The sequence below is a fragment of the Scomber scombrus genome, chromosome 17 (assembly GCF_963691925.1).
Source record: "Scomber scombrus chromosome 17, fScoSco1.1, whole genome shotgun sequence".
Classification (NCBI taxonomy): Eukaryota; Metazoa; Chordata; class Actinopteri; order Scombriformes; family Scombridae; genus Scomber; species Scomber scombrus.
The window spans coordinates 20996226-21014158 of record NC_084986.1 but is presented as its reverse complement, the minus strand read 5'-3'; the positions used below and the strand labels follow the sequence as shown (position 1 = coordinate 21014158).

The 17933-nt window shown below is 42.2% G+C and overlaps 1 protein-coding gene across 1 annotated transcript; it reads left to right on the top strand.

The window, feature by feature from the left end:
- Positions 1-5351: 5351 nt before the first annotated feature.
- On the top strand, positions 5352-17845 carry thbs1b (thrombospondin 1b). Its single transcript, XM_062437086.1, has 23 exons — positions 5352-5447; positions 5610-5717; positions 5905-6464; positions 6687-6762; positions 7124-7207; positions 7329-7438; positions 7892-8017; positions 8991-9087; positions 10087-10260; positions 10495-10671; positions 10776-10949; positions 11164-11291; positions 11409-11561; positions 11874-12092; positions 12194-12301; positions 12711-12870; positions 13016-13134; positions 14312-14546; positions 14704-14931; positions 15026-15297; positions 15409-15506; positions 15601-15740; positions 15880-17845. The coding sequence occupies exons 2-23, from the start codon at positions 5654-5656 to the stop codon at positions 15885-15887; spliced, it is 3510 nt and encodes a 1169-aa protein (XP_062293070.1). The 5' UTR covers positions 5352-5447; positions 5610-5653; the 3' UTR covers positions 15888-17845.
- The last annotated feature ends 88 nt before the right edge of the window (positions 17846-17933 follow it).

Below are 17933 nucleotides of genomic sequence, written 5' to 3'. Positions count from 1 at the left end.
AGAAGAGGGGTTGACGGAGTTTGTGTGTGTGTGTGTGTGTGTGTGTGTGTGTGTGTGTGTGTGTGTGTGTGTGTGTGTGTGTGTGTGTGTGTGTGTGTGTGTGTGTGTGTGTGTGTGTGTGTGTGTGTGTGTGTGTGTCTGTGTGTGTGTGTGTGTGTGTGTGGGCGTGTGTATGTGTCTGTCTGGCTGGGTGTTGTATTGAGTATGGAGCAATAGCAGCTGTAATCTTCCATGGGAGGGTATGACCCCAGGCTGAGTTTCATTCAGGTGAAACACTCCAGCTCAATAACAAACTGACACCTTCGTGTGTAGGATCACTCCACGGTGGAGATCACCTGCAACCAATGATTATTTTTATTATTAACAATAATTTTTATGATTCATGAACTTTTGTCATGTCTATATGTCAGAAAATAGTAAAAAAAAAAAAAAAAAAAGGTACATTGCTTGTTTTGTTTGATCGACAGTCAAGGTATAAAGCAACGAAAAGCAGCAAATGTTCACACCTGAGAGGCTGGAAACAGTACATTTTTTAATAGAATTAGGGGCAAATATACTACAACATGGACTGTTCTGTTCTGACACTATATTGGGCATATTATGTTATTCATACAGTCATAAATCTGACCCCACTGACATAGTTTTATGGCAGGCTCATTTAAAAGCATAACAAGGAAGGGAGGTCCACACAGCAACAGTTCAAATTAAGGAAATCGTTTATTAAAGATAATAAGTTAAGTAAACAAAGAACATGAACATGAACCAAGGCTACACCAAACACAAAAACGCAAAACAAAACCAAAATGGAGTGTCCGAAAGGTACCAGCCTTCCATGAGGGAGAGAGAGAAGCCTTTACCAAGTTTATAAAGGCTCCCAACAGGTGACGGCAATCCCTTGATGAGGTGGAAGGGACCGGGCTTTCTAGGAAATCTGGGAGGAGGGAAGCAAAGGCAGGAAGTCGATGACAAACTTGAAGCCAAGTAAGTCTTCGAAAGTTTGATTTAAGTTTCAAACAATAAGACACCCAAAAATGTCATGTATAAAACAGAGAAAGCAGCAAATGCTCATATTTGAGAGACTGGAAACGTTTGCTTGATAAATAACTGAATATAAAAATAACCACCAACCATGAAAAATTAAGAAAATGCCCCCTAATTTTTGGACAAATTAAACTTGTTCCCATTTGCTCCTAATCACTGTCCTGCAGTGACACAGAATCACTGCTCTCCAGCTCCCTGATGATGAGGCAGCAAATGCCAAGTTCATGCCATATTGGATTTACTGTAAATACGAGCTGCTGACTGGGAAAAATTCCCCATGCCATCTTCTTTGTCATAATTGCGAGCAAGGCGTGGGAATAATTTCAGTGGGGTATGAGCCTTCCTGCTTGTTGTACAAGCAGCAAACATGAGAAACAACAATGCATTTTTAAGAGTTTAAACTCAGTAAAGAACATTGATATCATTCACTTGTTGCTCTTGTTTTGATGTCATTTACAGTAAATTATGGACTACAATTTTTATGTCACAATTTAGCAACCTTTGTAAACAACCAACCATGATCAACTTACATTATATCTTATAAACCAACAATAAGTCTAATCATGCTGTCATCTTTCAATTAGCCTAATATCACATATCACAAATTTGCCTTAAGGGGGCTTTACAGTCTGCACAGTAATACTGTATAACATCTTACATTCCATCCTTAGACCCCTTGATTTGAATAAGAAAAAAACTCCATACAAAGTTACTTTTAATGGTGGAAAATGGAAGAAACCACAGGAAGAGCAACAGAGAAGGGATCCCTCTCTCAGGAATGACAGACATGCAACAGATGCTGTGTGTACAGAACAGAACAAGAAAGACTCATTACCGAAATACAGCATGGAAAACATTCCTTTTGTTTCCAAGCAGGTATGAAACAAGTTCAAGTATGCATGAAGCCCACCAGATGACTGGAAATCAGATGTTAGATGAGACTAGTTAGGGCATCTCTCTGTGGATTCTGTCAATAAATACAGGCACATTTCATCACTTTATACCTCCAACCATTTAATCATCAGCTTCCTGGCGCTACATTACGAGAAAGCCCTGGATGACTTAGCAAGGTGTGTCCAATATTTGGGTAGGAGCCAAGGAGGAGGCCCGAGGGCCAGGTCAGGACCTGCCAAGATGTTGAACCTGAGTTACAAGAGGACACGCAGGGGTTACGCAAAGTTTTGTCAGCTGTCATAAAATGATTTCCCGTGCATGGATGCAGAAGAGGCACAGTCAGCGGGCAGTGGGATGACATGCATGTGCAAGTATATACTGTATTTCTCTCCTCCTTGTTTCTCCTCTATTCTACTTGCTTTTTTTCTCCTCTCCTTTTTCCTCCTCTCTTTGCTTCTTCTGTCCTCTCCTCTGTCCCTGTTTCTTCTCTCTTTGTTTTTCCTTGTTTGTATCCTTGTTGCGTCTGTATTACTTTCTCATCTCTTCTCCTTCTCTTCTATCTTGTCCTCTCCTCTCCTCTCCTGTCCTCTCCTCTCCTCTCCTCTCCTCTCCTCTCCTCTCCTCTCCTCTCCTCTCCTCTCCTCTCCTTGTTATTTCTGCTCTCTTCTCCTCTCCTTGTTCTTTCTCCTCTCCTCTCCTCTGCTCTCTTGTTCTTGTTCTCTCTGCTCTCCTCTCCTCTCCACTCATTTTTCTCCACTGCTTTTCTCTCTTCCCCTCCTTCCCCTCTCCCATGTAACAAAAACAAGAAAGGAGAAAAGGGTGTTCTTGTGTACACGCCTGTTTACTGCACATGTACCAGTAGTCTGGTGTGAATGTTTGGGACAACATGTGTGCATCCGTTCAAATTTTTCCCTGATCCTCTTTATTTATGTTTTCTGCTGCCAAGAACAGCAACATGTTTCTTTCTGCACATATGCCGGCTACTTTAGAGGCCGAGCTTACAAAACGACAACCAAACACTAACATGAGTCTTACATTGGCTTATAAAGCTCCCAAATCGTGCGCCACTCTGGTTAACTGTCCATTATCTATCCTATCCACGCTGACAAATCTTTACCACTATATATTTTCATATCTCACTGTAAACAAGTCAATTTTCTAAAATTGTCACCTGAGGCATTGACAGTGTTTCTTACACAGGCTGAAACAAGCTACCTACAGTCTCCATCAGGTGTCCTGATCTGAGACTGAGACTTGCAGGCACCACAAGAGTCAGCTCAGCTCTGACCTCAGGACCCCTCAGGGTACAGGTTAAATCCCCAGACGCCTCAACCAGCGTTCAGCTCCATCACAGGGACCTTCTACGCCGCTACACACCTGTGTGTTAAATTCATTCGTAGCGCTGAGAGCCTGTCACATTACGTATAAAGGCATGTGTCTTATGCATCAAGTAGATAAATTACACTCCTTTGTGCAGCCAGAAGAGCTTGACTTTCACTGTCACTGTGAACGGCAAATTCTCTGTCAAAGGTGGATCTGTCTACCATCAACAGGTAGTCAAAACACTGCCTGTTTTACACAGCAGAGCAGAAGGAACACTTTTGCTTTCTTGTTATAATAAATGTCTCCTGGCTTATATTTCTGTCGAGTAAAGGTTAAAAGCTTAAATATTATGATACTGGCTGATAAATAACAGAGGGATGAGATGTCACTGTGTTTCCTACGACTACAAGCAGAGCCAGTAGCAGTCAAAGTGAAAGAGAATAAAGTGACAGAAATGAATCAAGTGAATATTTTGCAGAGAATTTCTGCTTTGTTTCTGTTGGCTTGATATTGTGTCAACTGGTTTACATTTGTCAGAATAGCTTTTTTTTCAGGGCTTACGGGTAAGTGCACTCCAGCAAAGAGAAATAAATTGGAAATAAACCTAAAAAGAAAAAGAAAAAATAGTTATGTCATCCTTTTGTAAATAAGGCATAAAGTCATTTTAAAAATCCAAACAGTTTAGACTGTTTGGTTTAGATGATCATAATATTTTTAATAAATGACCCCTGACTCACTACTCATCAATTCAAAATTGCATAACTACTTTTTTTCCCCACTTAGAACTAAGGAAGAGTTGCCTTGAATTTAATAGTTTCTGTGTATTTCAATGTATGTGTTTGTGTTGTTTACTTTATTTCCATTTATTTTTCCATATGCTTCAGTGCTACTACATGATTTATCACCCTGTTTGTGATGTTGTTTTCTTCTTCACCGACCTATTCCTCTACTTTGGCAGAAATGCAGAGCTTTACTCACTGACACTTCATGTCTTCCCACTTATACTTTCAAAGACTTCAAATATGATGATGCATTAAATATCAGCAAATTGATTTTTATTTTTAAAGAAAATATTATTTTGTACAAAAACTCAACCAAACCAGTGAAAATCATTTGTGATGGTGTGCAGCAGCAGCAGCAGCAGCAGCAGCAGCAGCAGCAGCAGCAGCAGCACCTGGAACTGCCTTAGGCTACTCTCCGGTGAACTCACGTCGGCTCCTAGCGGTCAGAGTTGGAACTGCAGACAGCTGAAGATAATAATTGACATCTGGAACTGAAACTCGCCACTGTTTAGACCAGATATGACGTATTAAACCGGGGAAAATGTGCTTTCTCTCCATTAAAAAAGCACGTGCCTGAACAGGAATAATTATAACATAAATTTAAGGACATAAAACAAAATGAAGTCATAACCCAAACAAATAGAATAACATCTATTAGTGGAGACATCAAGTAGTATCAGAGCCGATCAAGTAAAAATATATTGTTATCAAATCGTTGCAGATAAATATAAAAAAACACATATATAAACCGAAATATAAGGATAAATATATTATTACAGCTATTTATAAGATTCTTAATTAAAACACTTATAGTGCAATCTGACTATGATAGATCTTGTGGAACTCTTTGTCATTTTTCACTTTGCATGCCACAGAGACACTTGTATATCAGAGGAGTATTACAGTTATTTGCAGTTTGCGTTAAGGGAATATCTGAGATGGAAATGCTTCTGTGGACTGATGGATGGACCCAGTGAGAGGAAACACTGGTCCATTAAAAGTCTGAGTGCAACATGCTGAAGTTGCCCCCCTCCTCTCTCTCTCTCTCTCTCTCTCTCTCTCTCTCTCTCTCTCTCTCTCTCTGAACTAAGAGGATAAGCTCGTCCCTTTTTCTCCCCTCACTGTGATTGGACGAGTCCACTTCTTAGGAATGGCATCAAACTATTTAAATAGCACTTTGTCCCCCCTCGGCTTAAAACAGAGTTTTTTAGCGGCTGATACCAGCAGGGACAAAGTTTTCAATCAAGAAGAAAGACGCGCAAGATTTTTTTAAATTTCTCTACTTTTCACGTTGGAACTTTTTTTCCCTTTTAAAAATCAATATACATCAATTTTTGGGGATTATTGCTGGATTTCTATATATTTGGGGGATTTTATTACTTTTTTCCTTCTGTTTTCATTGAGCAGGTGAGTTACAAATATGTTCTAATGAGTGCAACTATTTTACCAGCTGCAGCTGCATAAATTCATTGATTAGTGGTCCGAGTTTACGCATTTTTATGTTTCCAACCTGTTGCATATCAATCTGTTTTGTCTGACACTGACAGTAATGTTGTTCATTTTTTTTAGATTGTTGTCGTTATTGTCGCTGGCAGCCGGGCTGGTGTTGCACCATGAAGCTGACAGGGATATTTTTGCTATTGATGCTTTGGAGCTGCGATGGTGCGAGAGTCGCAGGTGAGTTTGGTTAAAGTGAGAGATTCAACTTGAACTTGTGAAACTTTATTTCTCTGTTCCGATTTATTGCTTAATATGAAAAAAAGAGGCTAATATATACTTTTAAGTCCACATTTCATTGAAAGAGAAAAGGACAGAAAGGGCACTGCCAGACAAAGACTGACTGCTTATTATTATTCACCCGCAGAGAGCCGAGACGACAATAGCGTGTATGACTTGTTTGAGCTCGTCCAAGTCCCCAAGAAGAACCACGGCGTCTCCCTGGTGAAAGGAGACGACCCGTACAGCCCCGCCTACAAGATCCTCAACCCGGACCTGATCCCCCCAGTCCCCGAGAGGGCCTTCAGGGACCTGATCGATTCCATCCATGCCGAGAAGGGATTCCTTCTCCTGCTTAACTTCAAGCAGTTCAAACGCACCAGGGGAAGCCTCCTGACCGTGGAGAGGAAGGACGGCTCCGGTCCCGTGTTTGAGATCGTCTCCAACGGAAAGGCGAACACTTTGGACATAGTTTTCTCCACGGAGAACAAGCAGCTGGTGGTTTCCATTGAAGATGTGGATCTGGCTACGAGCCACTGGAAGAATATCACGTTGTTCGTGCAGGAGGACCGGGCGGTGCTATACACGGGATGCGAGGAGGTGGACACCGCAGAGCTGGATGCGCCCATCCAGAGCATCCTGACGCAAGAGACCCCTGCCACCGCGCAGCTCAGGGTTGGGAAGGGAGCCGTGAAGGACAGATTTATGGTGAGAAGTGACTGGAGATTTTAAATAGGAATGTTGATTTTGACGAAGCTATTAAGTACTTTTTTAATGTATGCGTATATATCTCCAAATGCGTAAAATACGCACATGTAACAGGACTGAATATAGCAATTAATTGAATGCTTTCACTGTGATGCAATGGTGAGAGGTTTTTATCTGCTGCTGCACCTGATTATGGCTTAAACTGAGCATTAATGCTTACAGGGGGTCCTACAAAATGTGCGGTTTGTGTTTGGAACAACGCTGGATGCCATACTCCGCAACAAAGGATGCCAAAGCTGTGAGTAATCCTAACCAAGATGTCTTGCGTGTTTGCTCATCACTCATCTGCTTCATGTACTGCCAAAGACCAACAAGTCCTTATCAAAAAAATGTGTACATACTTAATTTGCCTGCTGATTTCTACAAAATAACACTCTCTCCGTGGGAAGCTGTTTACCACTTGTTACAATGGAATGTCAATTTACAAATATCTCAGAGTGCGGTGGTCTCAAAATACTTTCTCTGTTCTAAAGCAGAATTAAATAATTACTTTTCAACATAATTTATAGCAGTGTGTGATGTGTGACACTGTAATCAATTAAATATATATGTGAGTGTGCAGTTATGTGATTTGATTTATGACACTGTTCTATCCTCAGCAATGACAGCTGACACCATGATCCTGGAGAATCTCAATGGCTCCTCAGCCATCAGAACAGAGTACACCGGACATAAGACTAAAGGTAAACACTACTGCATGTGACTAGACTTCCCATTATGCCCCAGGCTCACATCTGACTGAACTACAATAGAATGAGAATGCAAATATTTATGACCTGTGTCTCTGTTTTTGCTCTGGTGAAGACCTGCAGATGGTCTGTGGCTTCTCCTGTGAGGACCTGGTCACCATGTTTAAGGAGCTGAAGGGTCTCGGTGTGGTGGTCAAGGAGCTGTCCAATGAACTCCGCCAGCTGGTAAGGGGGAAACTCATTTGACCCTGTCTGCTGCATGTTTGTCTGCCTGTGTGTGTGTGTGTGTGTGTGTGTGTGTGTGTGTGTGTGTGTGTGTGTGTGTGTGTGTGTGTGAGAGTGTGTGTGTGTGTGTGTGTGTGTGTGTGTGTGTGTGTGTGTGTGTGTGTGTGTGTGTGTGTGTGTGAGTGTGTGTGTGTGTGTGTGTGGTCACCACCTGTGCACAGCCAACAAATCAACATTTTGACACATACTGTAAACTCATCTATAGCTCTGTTGCAGTTTTTGGTGAAAAGTGCCATGTATTCTGAATATTGCTGCAAAATAAAAATGTTTTAGTAGTTTTAATAGTACTGAACTCGTTGACCTCAATCGACCTGCATATCACCATCTTTTATATACTTTTTTTGGTATAAAAACAAACAAATTACCTTGTGCTGTAACTTTCCCCTATACCAGACGGATGAAAACAAGCTGATTAAGCACCACATCGGTATTCATAGTGGCGCCTGCATTCACAATGGCATTGTGCACAAAAACAGAGATGAGTGGACTGTTGATGACTGCACCGAGTGCACTTGTCAGGTAAGACCTCGACAGGTTGTGTGTATTGTGTCAGCATTTGAACACACGTGCAAGTGGACGCACTCTATTCTCTGACTTGTTTGCACATGCACACTAGCACACAGTGATATGTAATGACTAACCACACCGAGTCACACACACTTAGCACCACTCAACTGATATGGTCAGTAATTAGTAGTGTGAAGGCCTGGCAGAGATCCAGCAGCAGTTACAGCTGTAATGAGAGTTTTGTTGTCAGAAGTTCAACTCAAGTGTGGCCTAAAGGGACTTGACCAGACTTAAAGTGATGTATTGGCTACAATTAAGAAAAAGACCTTGGCCATGACAAGTGGGAAAATATGGGATGGGGTCAGGTGAAAAATACTTTGCAGGGAAGATCACTTCATTTCACTGAGGGGCTTAATTTCCTGATGTCCTCTTCTACTGATACACTAGTTGTCCTATTACCCCCCTTTTTCCCCTGTAAGTTATCAGATCCAGCAGGGAGAGCATTAGCATGCATACTTAGAGGCAGTCACTATCCCTGAGTCATTCACAGTGCACACACACACACAGGTTGGGCTGGCAGGCTAGCTTTACTTGTTCAGGGCTCAGTGCCCAGTCCGGTTCCACAGTGAAACTAACTTCCATTATTTAGAGTTTGGCCTTATTCCCACCGTCGCCTGACCCAGTGGGCAGATGCTTGTCTGCAGGGGTCTTCGTTCTCAGCCAGATTTCTCCTTTTTAGTTTTTCTGTGCACACTCAGATGTCAAACAGAGAATTTAACGAGTTTATTGCACAGACATCGACTCAGATGAAAATCACCCTGCTACACTCACTAGTTTAATTACGTTTACAATAATCAATCCTACTTGATACTCTTAAGTAGGGTCTCAGTTACATTTGGAAAAAGGAATAAACCCAGCACTTGAAAATATTTTTGAAAAAAGTGTCTTGAAATATATCATAAATGCTACCTCTCTGTTTGTGCAGAACTCTGCTACTGTGTGCCGCAAGATCTCTTGCCCCCTGATCCCCTGTGCTAATGCTACCGTTCCTGATGGAGAATGCTGCCCGCGCTGTGGAACACGTAAGCTTTTCTGTTTTCTATATCCAAGCTCATATTGTTAGAATCTGCACAGCTATAGTAAAGTACACTGTAATTAAAGTTATGTAAACCTGCACTATAAGCTACTGTATGAATGACCTCTGTAAGCTAGGATGTATAAGTTTCAACCAACAGATGGTGGCATTCAGACACTGCCCCATTCACTGAGAAGTTATTTGCCATATAAAACAACAAGCCACAACTATTTCCCTAGATGTAAAGGTTTCTATTCAAGAGAAAACATGTTAATTTAGAGATGACTTAACTGCACTAACATCCGAGTAAATGAAAGGGTGCTTATGTGTATGGAACATTGGCGCTTTGTGCTCCAAAACATCTTTGAATCTTCAAGTTGAAATGGCTGTAATTTGCCAAATTGGTTAGAGCGGGATGGAAAATTGGTTGGCTGTTTAGTAAAGCCATCTTCTACATGAAGAGAAGTGACATGTTCTTCATACCTATGCAGGCTTGGCTGCAATACTTCCCTAAAACCTAAATAAACAGGGGGAGCCACATTCATCCCGACCTCAGCCACTTGTTGAAGTCATTACACACCCAGAGCCATGTTTGCAAAATCTGTTTCCTCTTTAGGAAAATATAAGTCAGTGGGGCATCCCTGTGTATCCTGGGGACAGTAGGCCTTTCTATGTCCTCAGCTTCTCTCAAAGTGTCAGTCCCTGCCTTTCCTCTCAACAGAGGGCCTTCTCTCTGTCTAAGTCCCAGCTAAATCCACACTATTAGCCCTCTGCTTTAAACGCTTTCCTTGCTCATTTAGGCTTGGGGGTGTTTGTTGTGTGTGTGTGTGTGTGTGTGTGTGTGTGTGTGTGTGTGTGTGTGTGTGTGTGTGTGTGTGTGTGTGTGTGTGTGTGTGTGTGTGTGTACGGTGGTGGTAGTGGTGGAGGGGCGCCTTGGTGGAATAGCTCTTTTATTGTCTCCCTCTTCGCCTCTCTCTCATATTCTCTCCTTCTCCCTCCTGCTCAGCGAGCGACTATGCAGAGGACGGCTGGTCCCCGTGGTCTGAATGGACCCATTGTTCCGTGTCATGTGGGCGGGGCATCCAGCAGCGTGGACGCTCTTGCGACCGTATCAATAACAACTGCGAGGGTACCTCTGTGCAGACCCGCGACTGCTACCTTCAGGAGTGTGACAAGCGCTGTGAGTTAACAGTAACACAACATTCTCACATCCATCAAATACACACAAACAAACACATACATCATGTCAAACAGCCTTAATGATGGTGATTCATTTATCTGTTATTGTACTATAATTATTTGAGCAGAGTTTTGCCAGCCTCTGTGCTGCAATGGTTTTTATGATTGAGTGCCACAGTGGTGCAACACTTTACTTCCTAATAACTGACCTCTGACCTATTGTTCTGTCTTTCAGTCAAGCAGGATGGCAGCTGGAGCCATTGGTCACCCTGGTCATCATGCTCTGTCACTTGTGGTGAGGGTGTCATCACCCGTATCCGCCTCTGCAACTCCCCAACCCCTCAGCTTGGGGGCAAAGAGTGTGAAGGAGAGGGCCGACAAACCGAGAAGTGTCAGAAGTCTCCGTGCCCCAGTAAGTCCCACCATCTGATATTCACAGCCTGAGTGCATTTGTGTGATCTATACAGAAAGGATATCAATTAATAATGCAACATGTGTCCTCCTTGTATTCCTCAGTCAATGGCAACTGGGGACCCTGGTCACCGTGGGATACCTGCTCTCTTACATGTGGAGGCGGTTCCCAGACTCGTAAACGATTGTGCAATGACCCAGCACCAAAATACGGTGGCAAAGATTGCGTTGGTGACGCCAAAGATACCCAGACATGCAACAAGAAAACCTGTCCCATTGGTGAGTCATTCTGATTATTACCAGGGCTTCTGTATCCTATTACTGTTTATGTCTTCTTTCTAGTAAGTTTTAAATTCTATAATTATATGTCAGAGCTCCCTTCACAATGAGATCATAGTCACAACAGGATTTACCTGATTAAAAAAGGTTAAAACTAAGTAATACCTTGGATTTGGTAGACGTCTTAATAATGAGCCAACATTGCTGTTTTCAGATGGGTGCCTATCCAACCCCTGCTTTGCTGGTGCCAAGTGCATCAGTGCCCCTGATGGTTCCTGGAAGTGTGGAAAGTGCCCAGTTGGCTACACCGGCAACGGTATCAAGTGTAAAGATATTGATGAGGTACAAATTGTACAAATCTTTTTATTCTGAATTTGTCAAATTTGTAAGTTTGACGCCTCATGTAAAAATGTCCAAGTCGTACAATTAGAATTGTTGTTCTTTTTATCCTTAAAACAGTGCAAGGAGGTCCCAGATGCTTGCTTTGAGTTTAATGGTGTGCACCGCTGTGAGAACACAGAGCCTGGCTACAACTGCCTTCCATGTCCTGCTCGCTACTCTGGACCCCAGCCGTTTGGAAAAGGATTGGAGCAGGCTGCTGCTAAGAAACAGGCAAGTACAGTCCTGTCTTTGTCATAAAATAAGCCAATCAGAGAGCAGCAAAGAGCAAATGCTCTGATGTATTCATGAGTTTGTCTGACTGATGACAGACAGATTTTTGAGTTGATTAGACTGATGATAAATTGATACTGATAGAAGTAATAGTTCATTTAAGGTAAAAGTACACTTGTGTCCACAGGGCATGAACATGTTCATTTACTCTGATGAATGTCTGCCTTTCCACGGAATGTCATGAATTTGTACTTTGCAGAGCCATTCTGATCACTGATTGTTCAAACTATTCGTCCCTCATTCACCCTCCAGGTGTGCACACCCCGTAATCCCTGCCTCGACGGAAGCCACGACTGCAACAAAAACGCCCGCTGTAACTACCTCGGACACTTCGCTGATCCCATGTACCGCTGTGAGTGCAAACCCGGCTATGCTGGCAATGGCCATATCTGTGGAGAGGACACAGATCTGGATGGATGGCCCAACTCAGACTTGGTTTGTGTGGAGAATGCCACCTACCACTGCAAAAAGGTTGGTATTGGTGAAGCAGTAAGACACTGACATTGCAGAATGAAATTACCTGTATGATTATCATTATTTCTGAGTGTCTGATTGTCTTTTCTGTTTTTCAGGACAATTGCCCCAACCTGCCTAACTCTGGGCAGGAAGATTATGATAAGGACGGCATTGGAGATGCTTGTGACAGTGATGATGACAATGATAGCATTCCTGATGATAGGGTAAGTGAAAGTCTCCAGATGTGGCCACAAACAGTGCACAAGGGAGCATGTGTGTTGCTTCACTCATGCTGCCATCAAGCTTACGATTGTGACTTTTGCATTCATCATTCATGCTGTCTAATTAGAAGGCAGGTGGACAGGGGGGAAGGGGAGGGGAGGCTCAGAAGGAATGAAAAAGTTTCTCCTTGGCCTGAGCCAAAACCTCAAATTCCAACACTGAGGTACCAGTCTGAAGGAGCTGCTCTGTGTGCCGCTAATCCCAATGTTAGAATTGGGACATAAAACTAAAGCACCTTTTCATTCCACATCTCTCCCTTGTAAATACATCCACTCAGTATGATGGCAAATGACAAGGACTGTACCTGAAAACCTATCCTCAACTCTCTGTATTTTCTGTTTTCTCAAACAGGACAACTGTCCATTCGTCTACAACCCCAGGCAGTACGATTATGACCGTGATGATGTGGGTGACCGCTGTGACAACTGCCCCTATAACAGTAACCCAGACCAGACAGACACAGATAACAATGGAGAGGGAGATGCCTGTGCTGTGGACATCGATGGAGATGGTAAGGACCAGAAACTTTAATAAAAAACAATGCTACAACCCTACATTTTTCGGTTTGCACTGAAATGAACTCATAATGTTTTATTAATACATTTTGAAACCATGTACTGGCTTTTAATATCAAACATTGTCTATTAATTCCCCAGGCATACTAAATGAGAAGGACAACTGTCCCTACGTGTACAATGTCGACCAGAAAGACACAGATCTAGATGGGGTCGGAGACATGTGCGATAACTGCCCTCTGGAACATAATCCTGATCAGGTGCGTGGACACACACACACACACACACACACACACACACACACACACACACACACACACACACACACACACACACACACACACACACATACACACACACATACATAGTGCCCTTTCCCATTTCCTTCCACCTCATCCATCAACAATTCTCCACATTCATCTCTCTGCCTTTCTCTATAGCTCAGCATATATCTCTCCAATTGAGAGAGAGCCTGAGTCATTAGCCCCATGTAGCTGTCTAAGCTTCATCACGCCATGTAAAGGTGGAGTAAAGCCCATGTGCAGCTCAAGGGCACATCAGTTCAATAAGGCGTGGTGGGGGGCTAGGGGTCTTTTCAATAGTCCATTGACGTTAGCTGGCTAATATGAGGAAAGAGGCCCTAGGGTGGATATTACTGAGGAATGGGCTGGCCCTGGGCGGTGGCTCAGTCAGTCTCACTCAGTCCACCTGTGCCATGCTACACTGAGAAATAGGAATGTGTTGAACAACAGGACAGGATGAGGGTGGGGAAAGGAGGAGGGCTTTCAAATCTACAATGATGCAGTCTTTAAGAGTGAATTGCATAAGTTCAAATTAAAGGCTGAATGAAACAAGTCTGGGCTGGAAGAATTTTATTTTATTTGCTTTTCCAAAGAGTGCAAACTGCACAACAATGCCTTCTTGAGGAATTTATTTCTATTTAGTTAAGGAGTTATTTCACTTTCCTATGGAAGAATTTTGGATTTTACAGTTACCCAAACCCTTATCCTTCCTCCATCTCCTTCCATTTATCCCTCTTGCCCTTATTACTTAAGTGCCGCAAGGTGCGTCTAGTCCTGCCAAGTAGGGGTAATATTATTTCATGTTCACTGCAGATGCTGGCAGTGTTCAACAAGCAAATCAGAGTTAGAGGAGCACAGAATCTTGAGTGATGTTTGATTGACAGTAGATGAAAACTGCCAACAGATCTGGGACAAATTGAGCTTGACAGCTTTACAGAAGCAACGAGTGATTGGAGCCTAAGGAAAGTCCTTAATAAAAGCAAGAGAGGAGAGATCAAAAGAACAAGGATTGTCAGGAAACACTGCGTTGAAAGGATATAAACACTGTGGAATGTAATCACCTGACATATTAGTGTCATTATGCCCTTAAATTAAGCCATAACTCTTACACAAACAATTTTTTTTACTACTGCAGGTGGATTCAGATGATGACCGTGTGGGAGACAAGTGTGACAGCAATCAGGACATTGATGAGGACGGACACCAGAACAATCTGGACAACTGCCCATACATCCCTAACGCCAACCAGGCTGACCATGACAAGGATGGCAAGGGAGACGCCTGCGACCATGATGATGATAATGATGGCATCCCCGATGAAAAGGACAACTGCAGACTGGCCTTCAACCCCGACCAGCTGGACTCTGATGGTGAGCACAATAAGACATGCTTCAACCTGAAAGGATGCAGGTTGTCCTAAAGGGTTCTGAAGAAGCAACACGTCGATACACGGTTCACAGCATTTATAGAGGTGTTTAAAAGACTGTGGTTAACATAAATAATGAATATATACCAATTACTTTTCAGGTGATGGCCGTGGAGATGCTTGCAAAGATGACTTTGACCAAGACAATGTGCCTGACATCTACGACGTATGTCCAGAGAACTTTGACATTAGTCAGACAGACTTCCGCAAGTTCCAGATGGTTCCTTTGGATCCCAAAGGCACCTCCCAAATCGATCCTAACTGGGTTGTCCGCCATCAGGGCAAAGAATTGGTTCAGACTGTCAACTGCGACCCTGGTATCGCTGTTGGTAAGTAAAAGAGATTGTGTGATAGTCTGCGCCCTGCACTAGTATTCCTTTGCAGTGTTGAAATTCCTTCAACTTGATTTTTTTTCTTGTTTAGGCTACCATGAGTTCAATTCAGTGGACTTCAGTGGGACTTTCTTCATCAACACCGAGAGGGATGATGATTATGCCGGCTTCGTGTTTGGTTACCAGTCTAGTTCCAGGTTCTATGTGGTGATGTGGAAGCAGATCACACAGACCTACTGGTCAAATAAACCCACCAAAGCCCAGGGCTACTCTGGTCTGTCCATCAAAGTGGTCAACTCCACTACTGGCCCAGGAGAGCACCTCAGGAATGCCCTCTGGCACACAGGAAATACACCAGGACAGGTAAGATATTTGGACTTTATCAAGAGATTCTACCTCCAAACTCATATTTTATATGTGATTAATGATTTATGAAAAGATCAACACTTGACTGTGTATTTTGGTATGCTTCAGGTCCGCACTCTCTGGCACGACCCTAAGAATGTTGGATGGAAAGATTTCACTGCCTACAGATGGCATCTGATCCACAGACCAAGAACAGGACATATTAGGTGAGCAAACAATATTTATTAGTCCACATAGACGTTTCCTCTCCACATGTCATCATTTCAAGAACCAACTTTATTTTTTCTTTGATTTCCACAGAGTTGTGATGTACGAAGGCAAGAAGATCATGGCAGATTCTGGTAGCCTCTATGACAAGACATATGCAGGTGGCAGGCTAGGTCTTTTTGTCTTCTCACAGGAGATGGTATACTTCTCAGACCTGAAGTATGAATGCAGAGGTGAGAATCTACATACAATTAAATACATATGATTGCAAAAGCAGCTTCCAAGCAATCATTTGCTTTTCTGCCCTTAAAAATGATGTCCTAAAGGTGGCTATGTCCAATTCCTAACATTATGTCTCTTTTGTTTTAACAGATGCATAAATGCACGGCGCAGGAAGCTCTGAGGAATGCACCTTTTTGTAAAAAGTATGAACTTATGTATTCTGATGCAAAGTCCAGGGACCGATTTATCTCCGCAACTCTTTCTTCTGCGTCACGCACACTTGGACAGGGCGAAGGGCATGTGGTCAGCCTCAGGGTAACTTGAAGCTGGTTTGGGCAGAGCACCAACCGGCTGACTGCCAGTTGAGGATCAGAGAGCCCCTTCTCCTCCACCCTTAGCATCCTCAAGAGCAGGGAGAGCTGGGAAAAAAAGAAAATATGCCCTCTAGCTTTGCCAGTAGGACACCAACACCTTTCTATCCCAGGTCTCCCTGCTTTCTCGCTCTCTGAAAGACCTCATTCATCTCTGTGCGGGAACGGCTCCCCCATAGACAACTATGCACTTCCAAACCTTTACATCTCTCTCTGTCCTTCTATGTCACTTCTTCAGCCTGTGTGCCTTATTACCTTATCTTCTGGATGGACATCCCAAAGAAAAAAACTGATGAAATATTCCCTTTGCTTTACCAGGATGTAGATTTTGATTCATACAACTTTTGAGGACTCAAAGGATGAAGAAAGCAGTAACATTTGTAGGAATCTTTGTTGTGATTTGTGACTGAAGAAAACTGTTGGGAGTGGAGTGCCTTAGAAAGAAGGGTGACATGATGTTGTGGATGTTTGTGTTCATGTATGTATGTGGAAGTCTGGCCATGAATGGAACAAGAAAGCACATTTACCCATATACCTAACAATCCATGTAGAGAAAACTGCAGAAGTAAGAGATCCAAAATTAAGTTTATATCAGATATATTACAAACATGCAAGTATCACAGGCTTTGTTGGTGTTGTCTGGTTAACTAAACAACTCTCAGGGTGAGATGGAAGTGATGATCTTCCCATATCAAACCAGTAAGAAAAATTAGGATTATATTTAATAGAACATTTCCAGAGCCAACAAGGGCTGTTTCCCCTCCATAATACTCCCCCATCTGAAAACAAAACCTTGGTCATTGAAGAGACTTATACCCTTTAACTTTTGAGGTTTTAATTAGAAATCATGTAAATACATGTAATTTATTGACTCTTGCCTACAGTGTAGGCAGCAAAGGCAATTTGAATACTTTAAAAAGGTAGAAACATCCATCCAACATCAGAGTGAAAACTGACCAAAATAAGGTACAGTCAGGTTTCAGAAGTAAGATATGTGCTCTATCATCTCCCGCTGTGCAAAGTGAATTACGTATTATTCAGATAGGGCTACTTAGCATGAAGTGTATGTGACTTGTGTGGCTTTTCTTCAGAGAGAGATGAAAAACAAAGGAAATCTTTGATGTACAAATATTACCTCATTGCTGTTGTATAATTTGATCAAACAAAAACAAAACCTAAGTACTTTTTCATATTCCTTTGAAATGATCTCAGTGCTATTGTAGCATGAGTTGTAAATAGTATGACATTTCATATCTAAAAACATGACCGAGCTCCCGATCCCGTGTTCTACCCTAGTGAAAATGACAGTAAAATGGGAGATTTCTTTTTTTTATAAATAATTTTGCTTTATCATGTATGTCCAGTGCTGTTTTTAGCAGATAAATTATTGTTCTGTTTTGTCTTAGCTGTTTGTGAGAGGTTGATTTGTGTGTGTGTATGTGTGTGTGTGTGTGTGTGTGTGTGTGTGTGTGTGTGTGCGTGTGCGTGTGTGTATGTGTGTGTGTGCGTGTATGTAGAGAAATGCTATTTAAATAATTTATCAGGATTTGTTGCCTAAAAAAAGGGGCACGTGTCCATCTGTATAAACGGTTTGCACACTGACGTGAGGATGTTCTGTTCTTTATCGTTTTTACTTTTTTTTTGTTATTGTGTATCATTGTTACCATTATTTTTGTACAATTAGTTTTGCTTGTCTGTAAACATTTTCTTAGTTGTACAAAGCAAAAAATGCCGTTTTTGTTCATAGCGATTATTTTGTTACATACTTCAAGACAATAAATAGTTGTTAAAATTCTCATTTTTGTCTCTGCTTTTGTTTGTCTTGAAAACCGA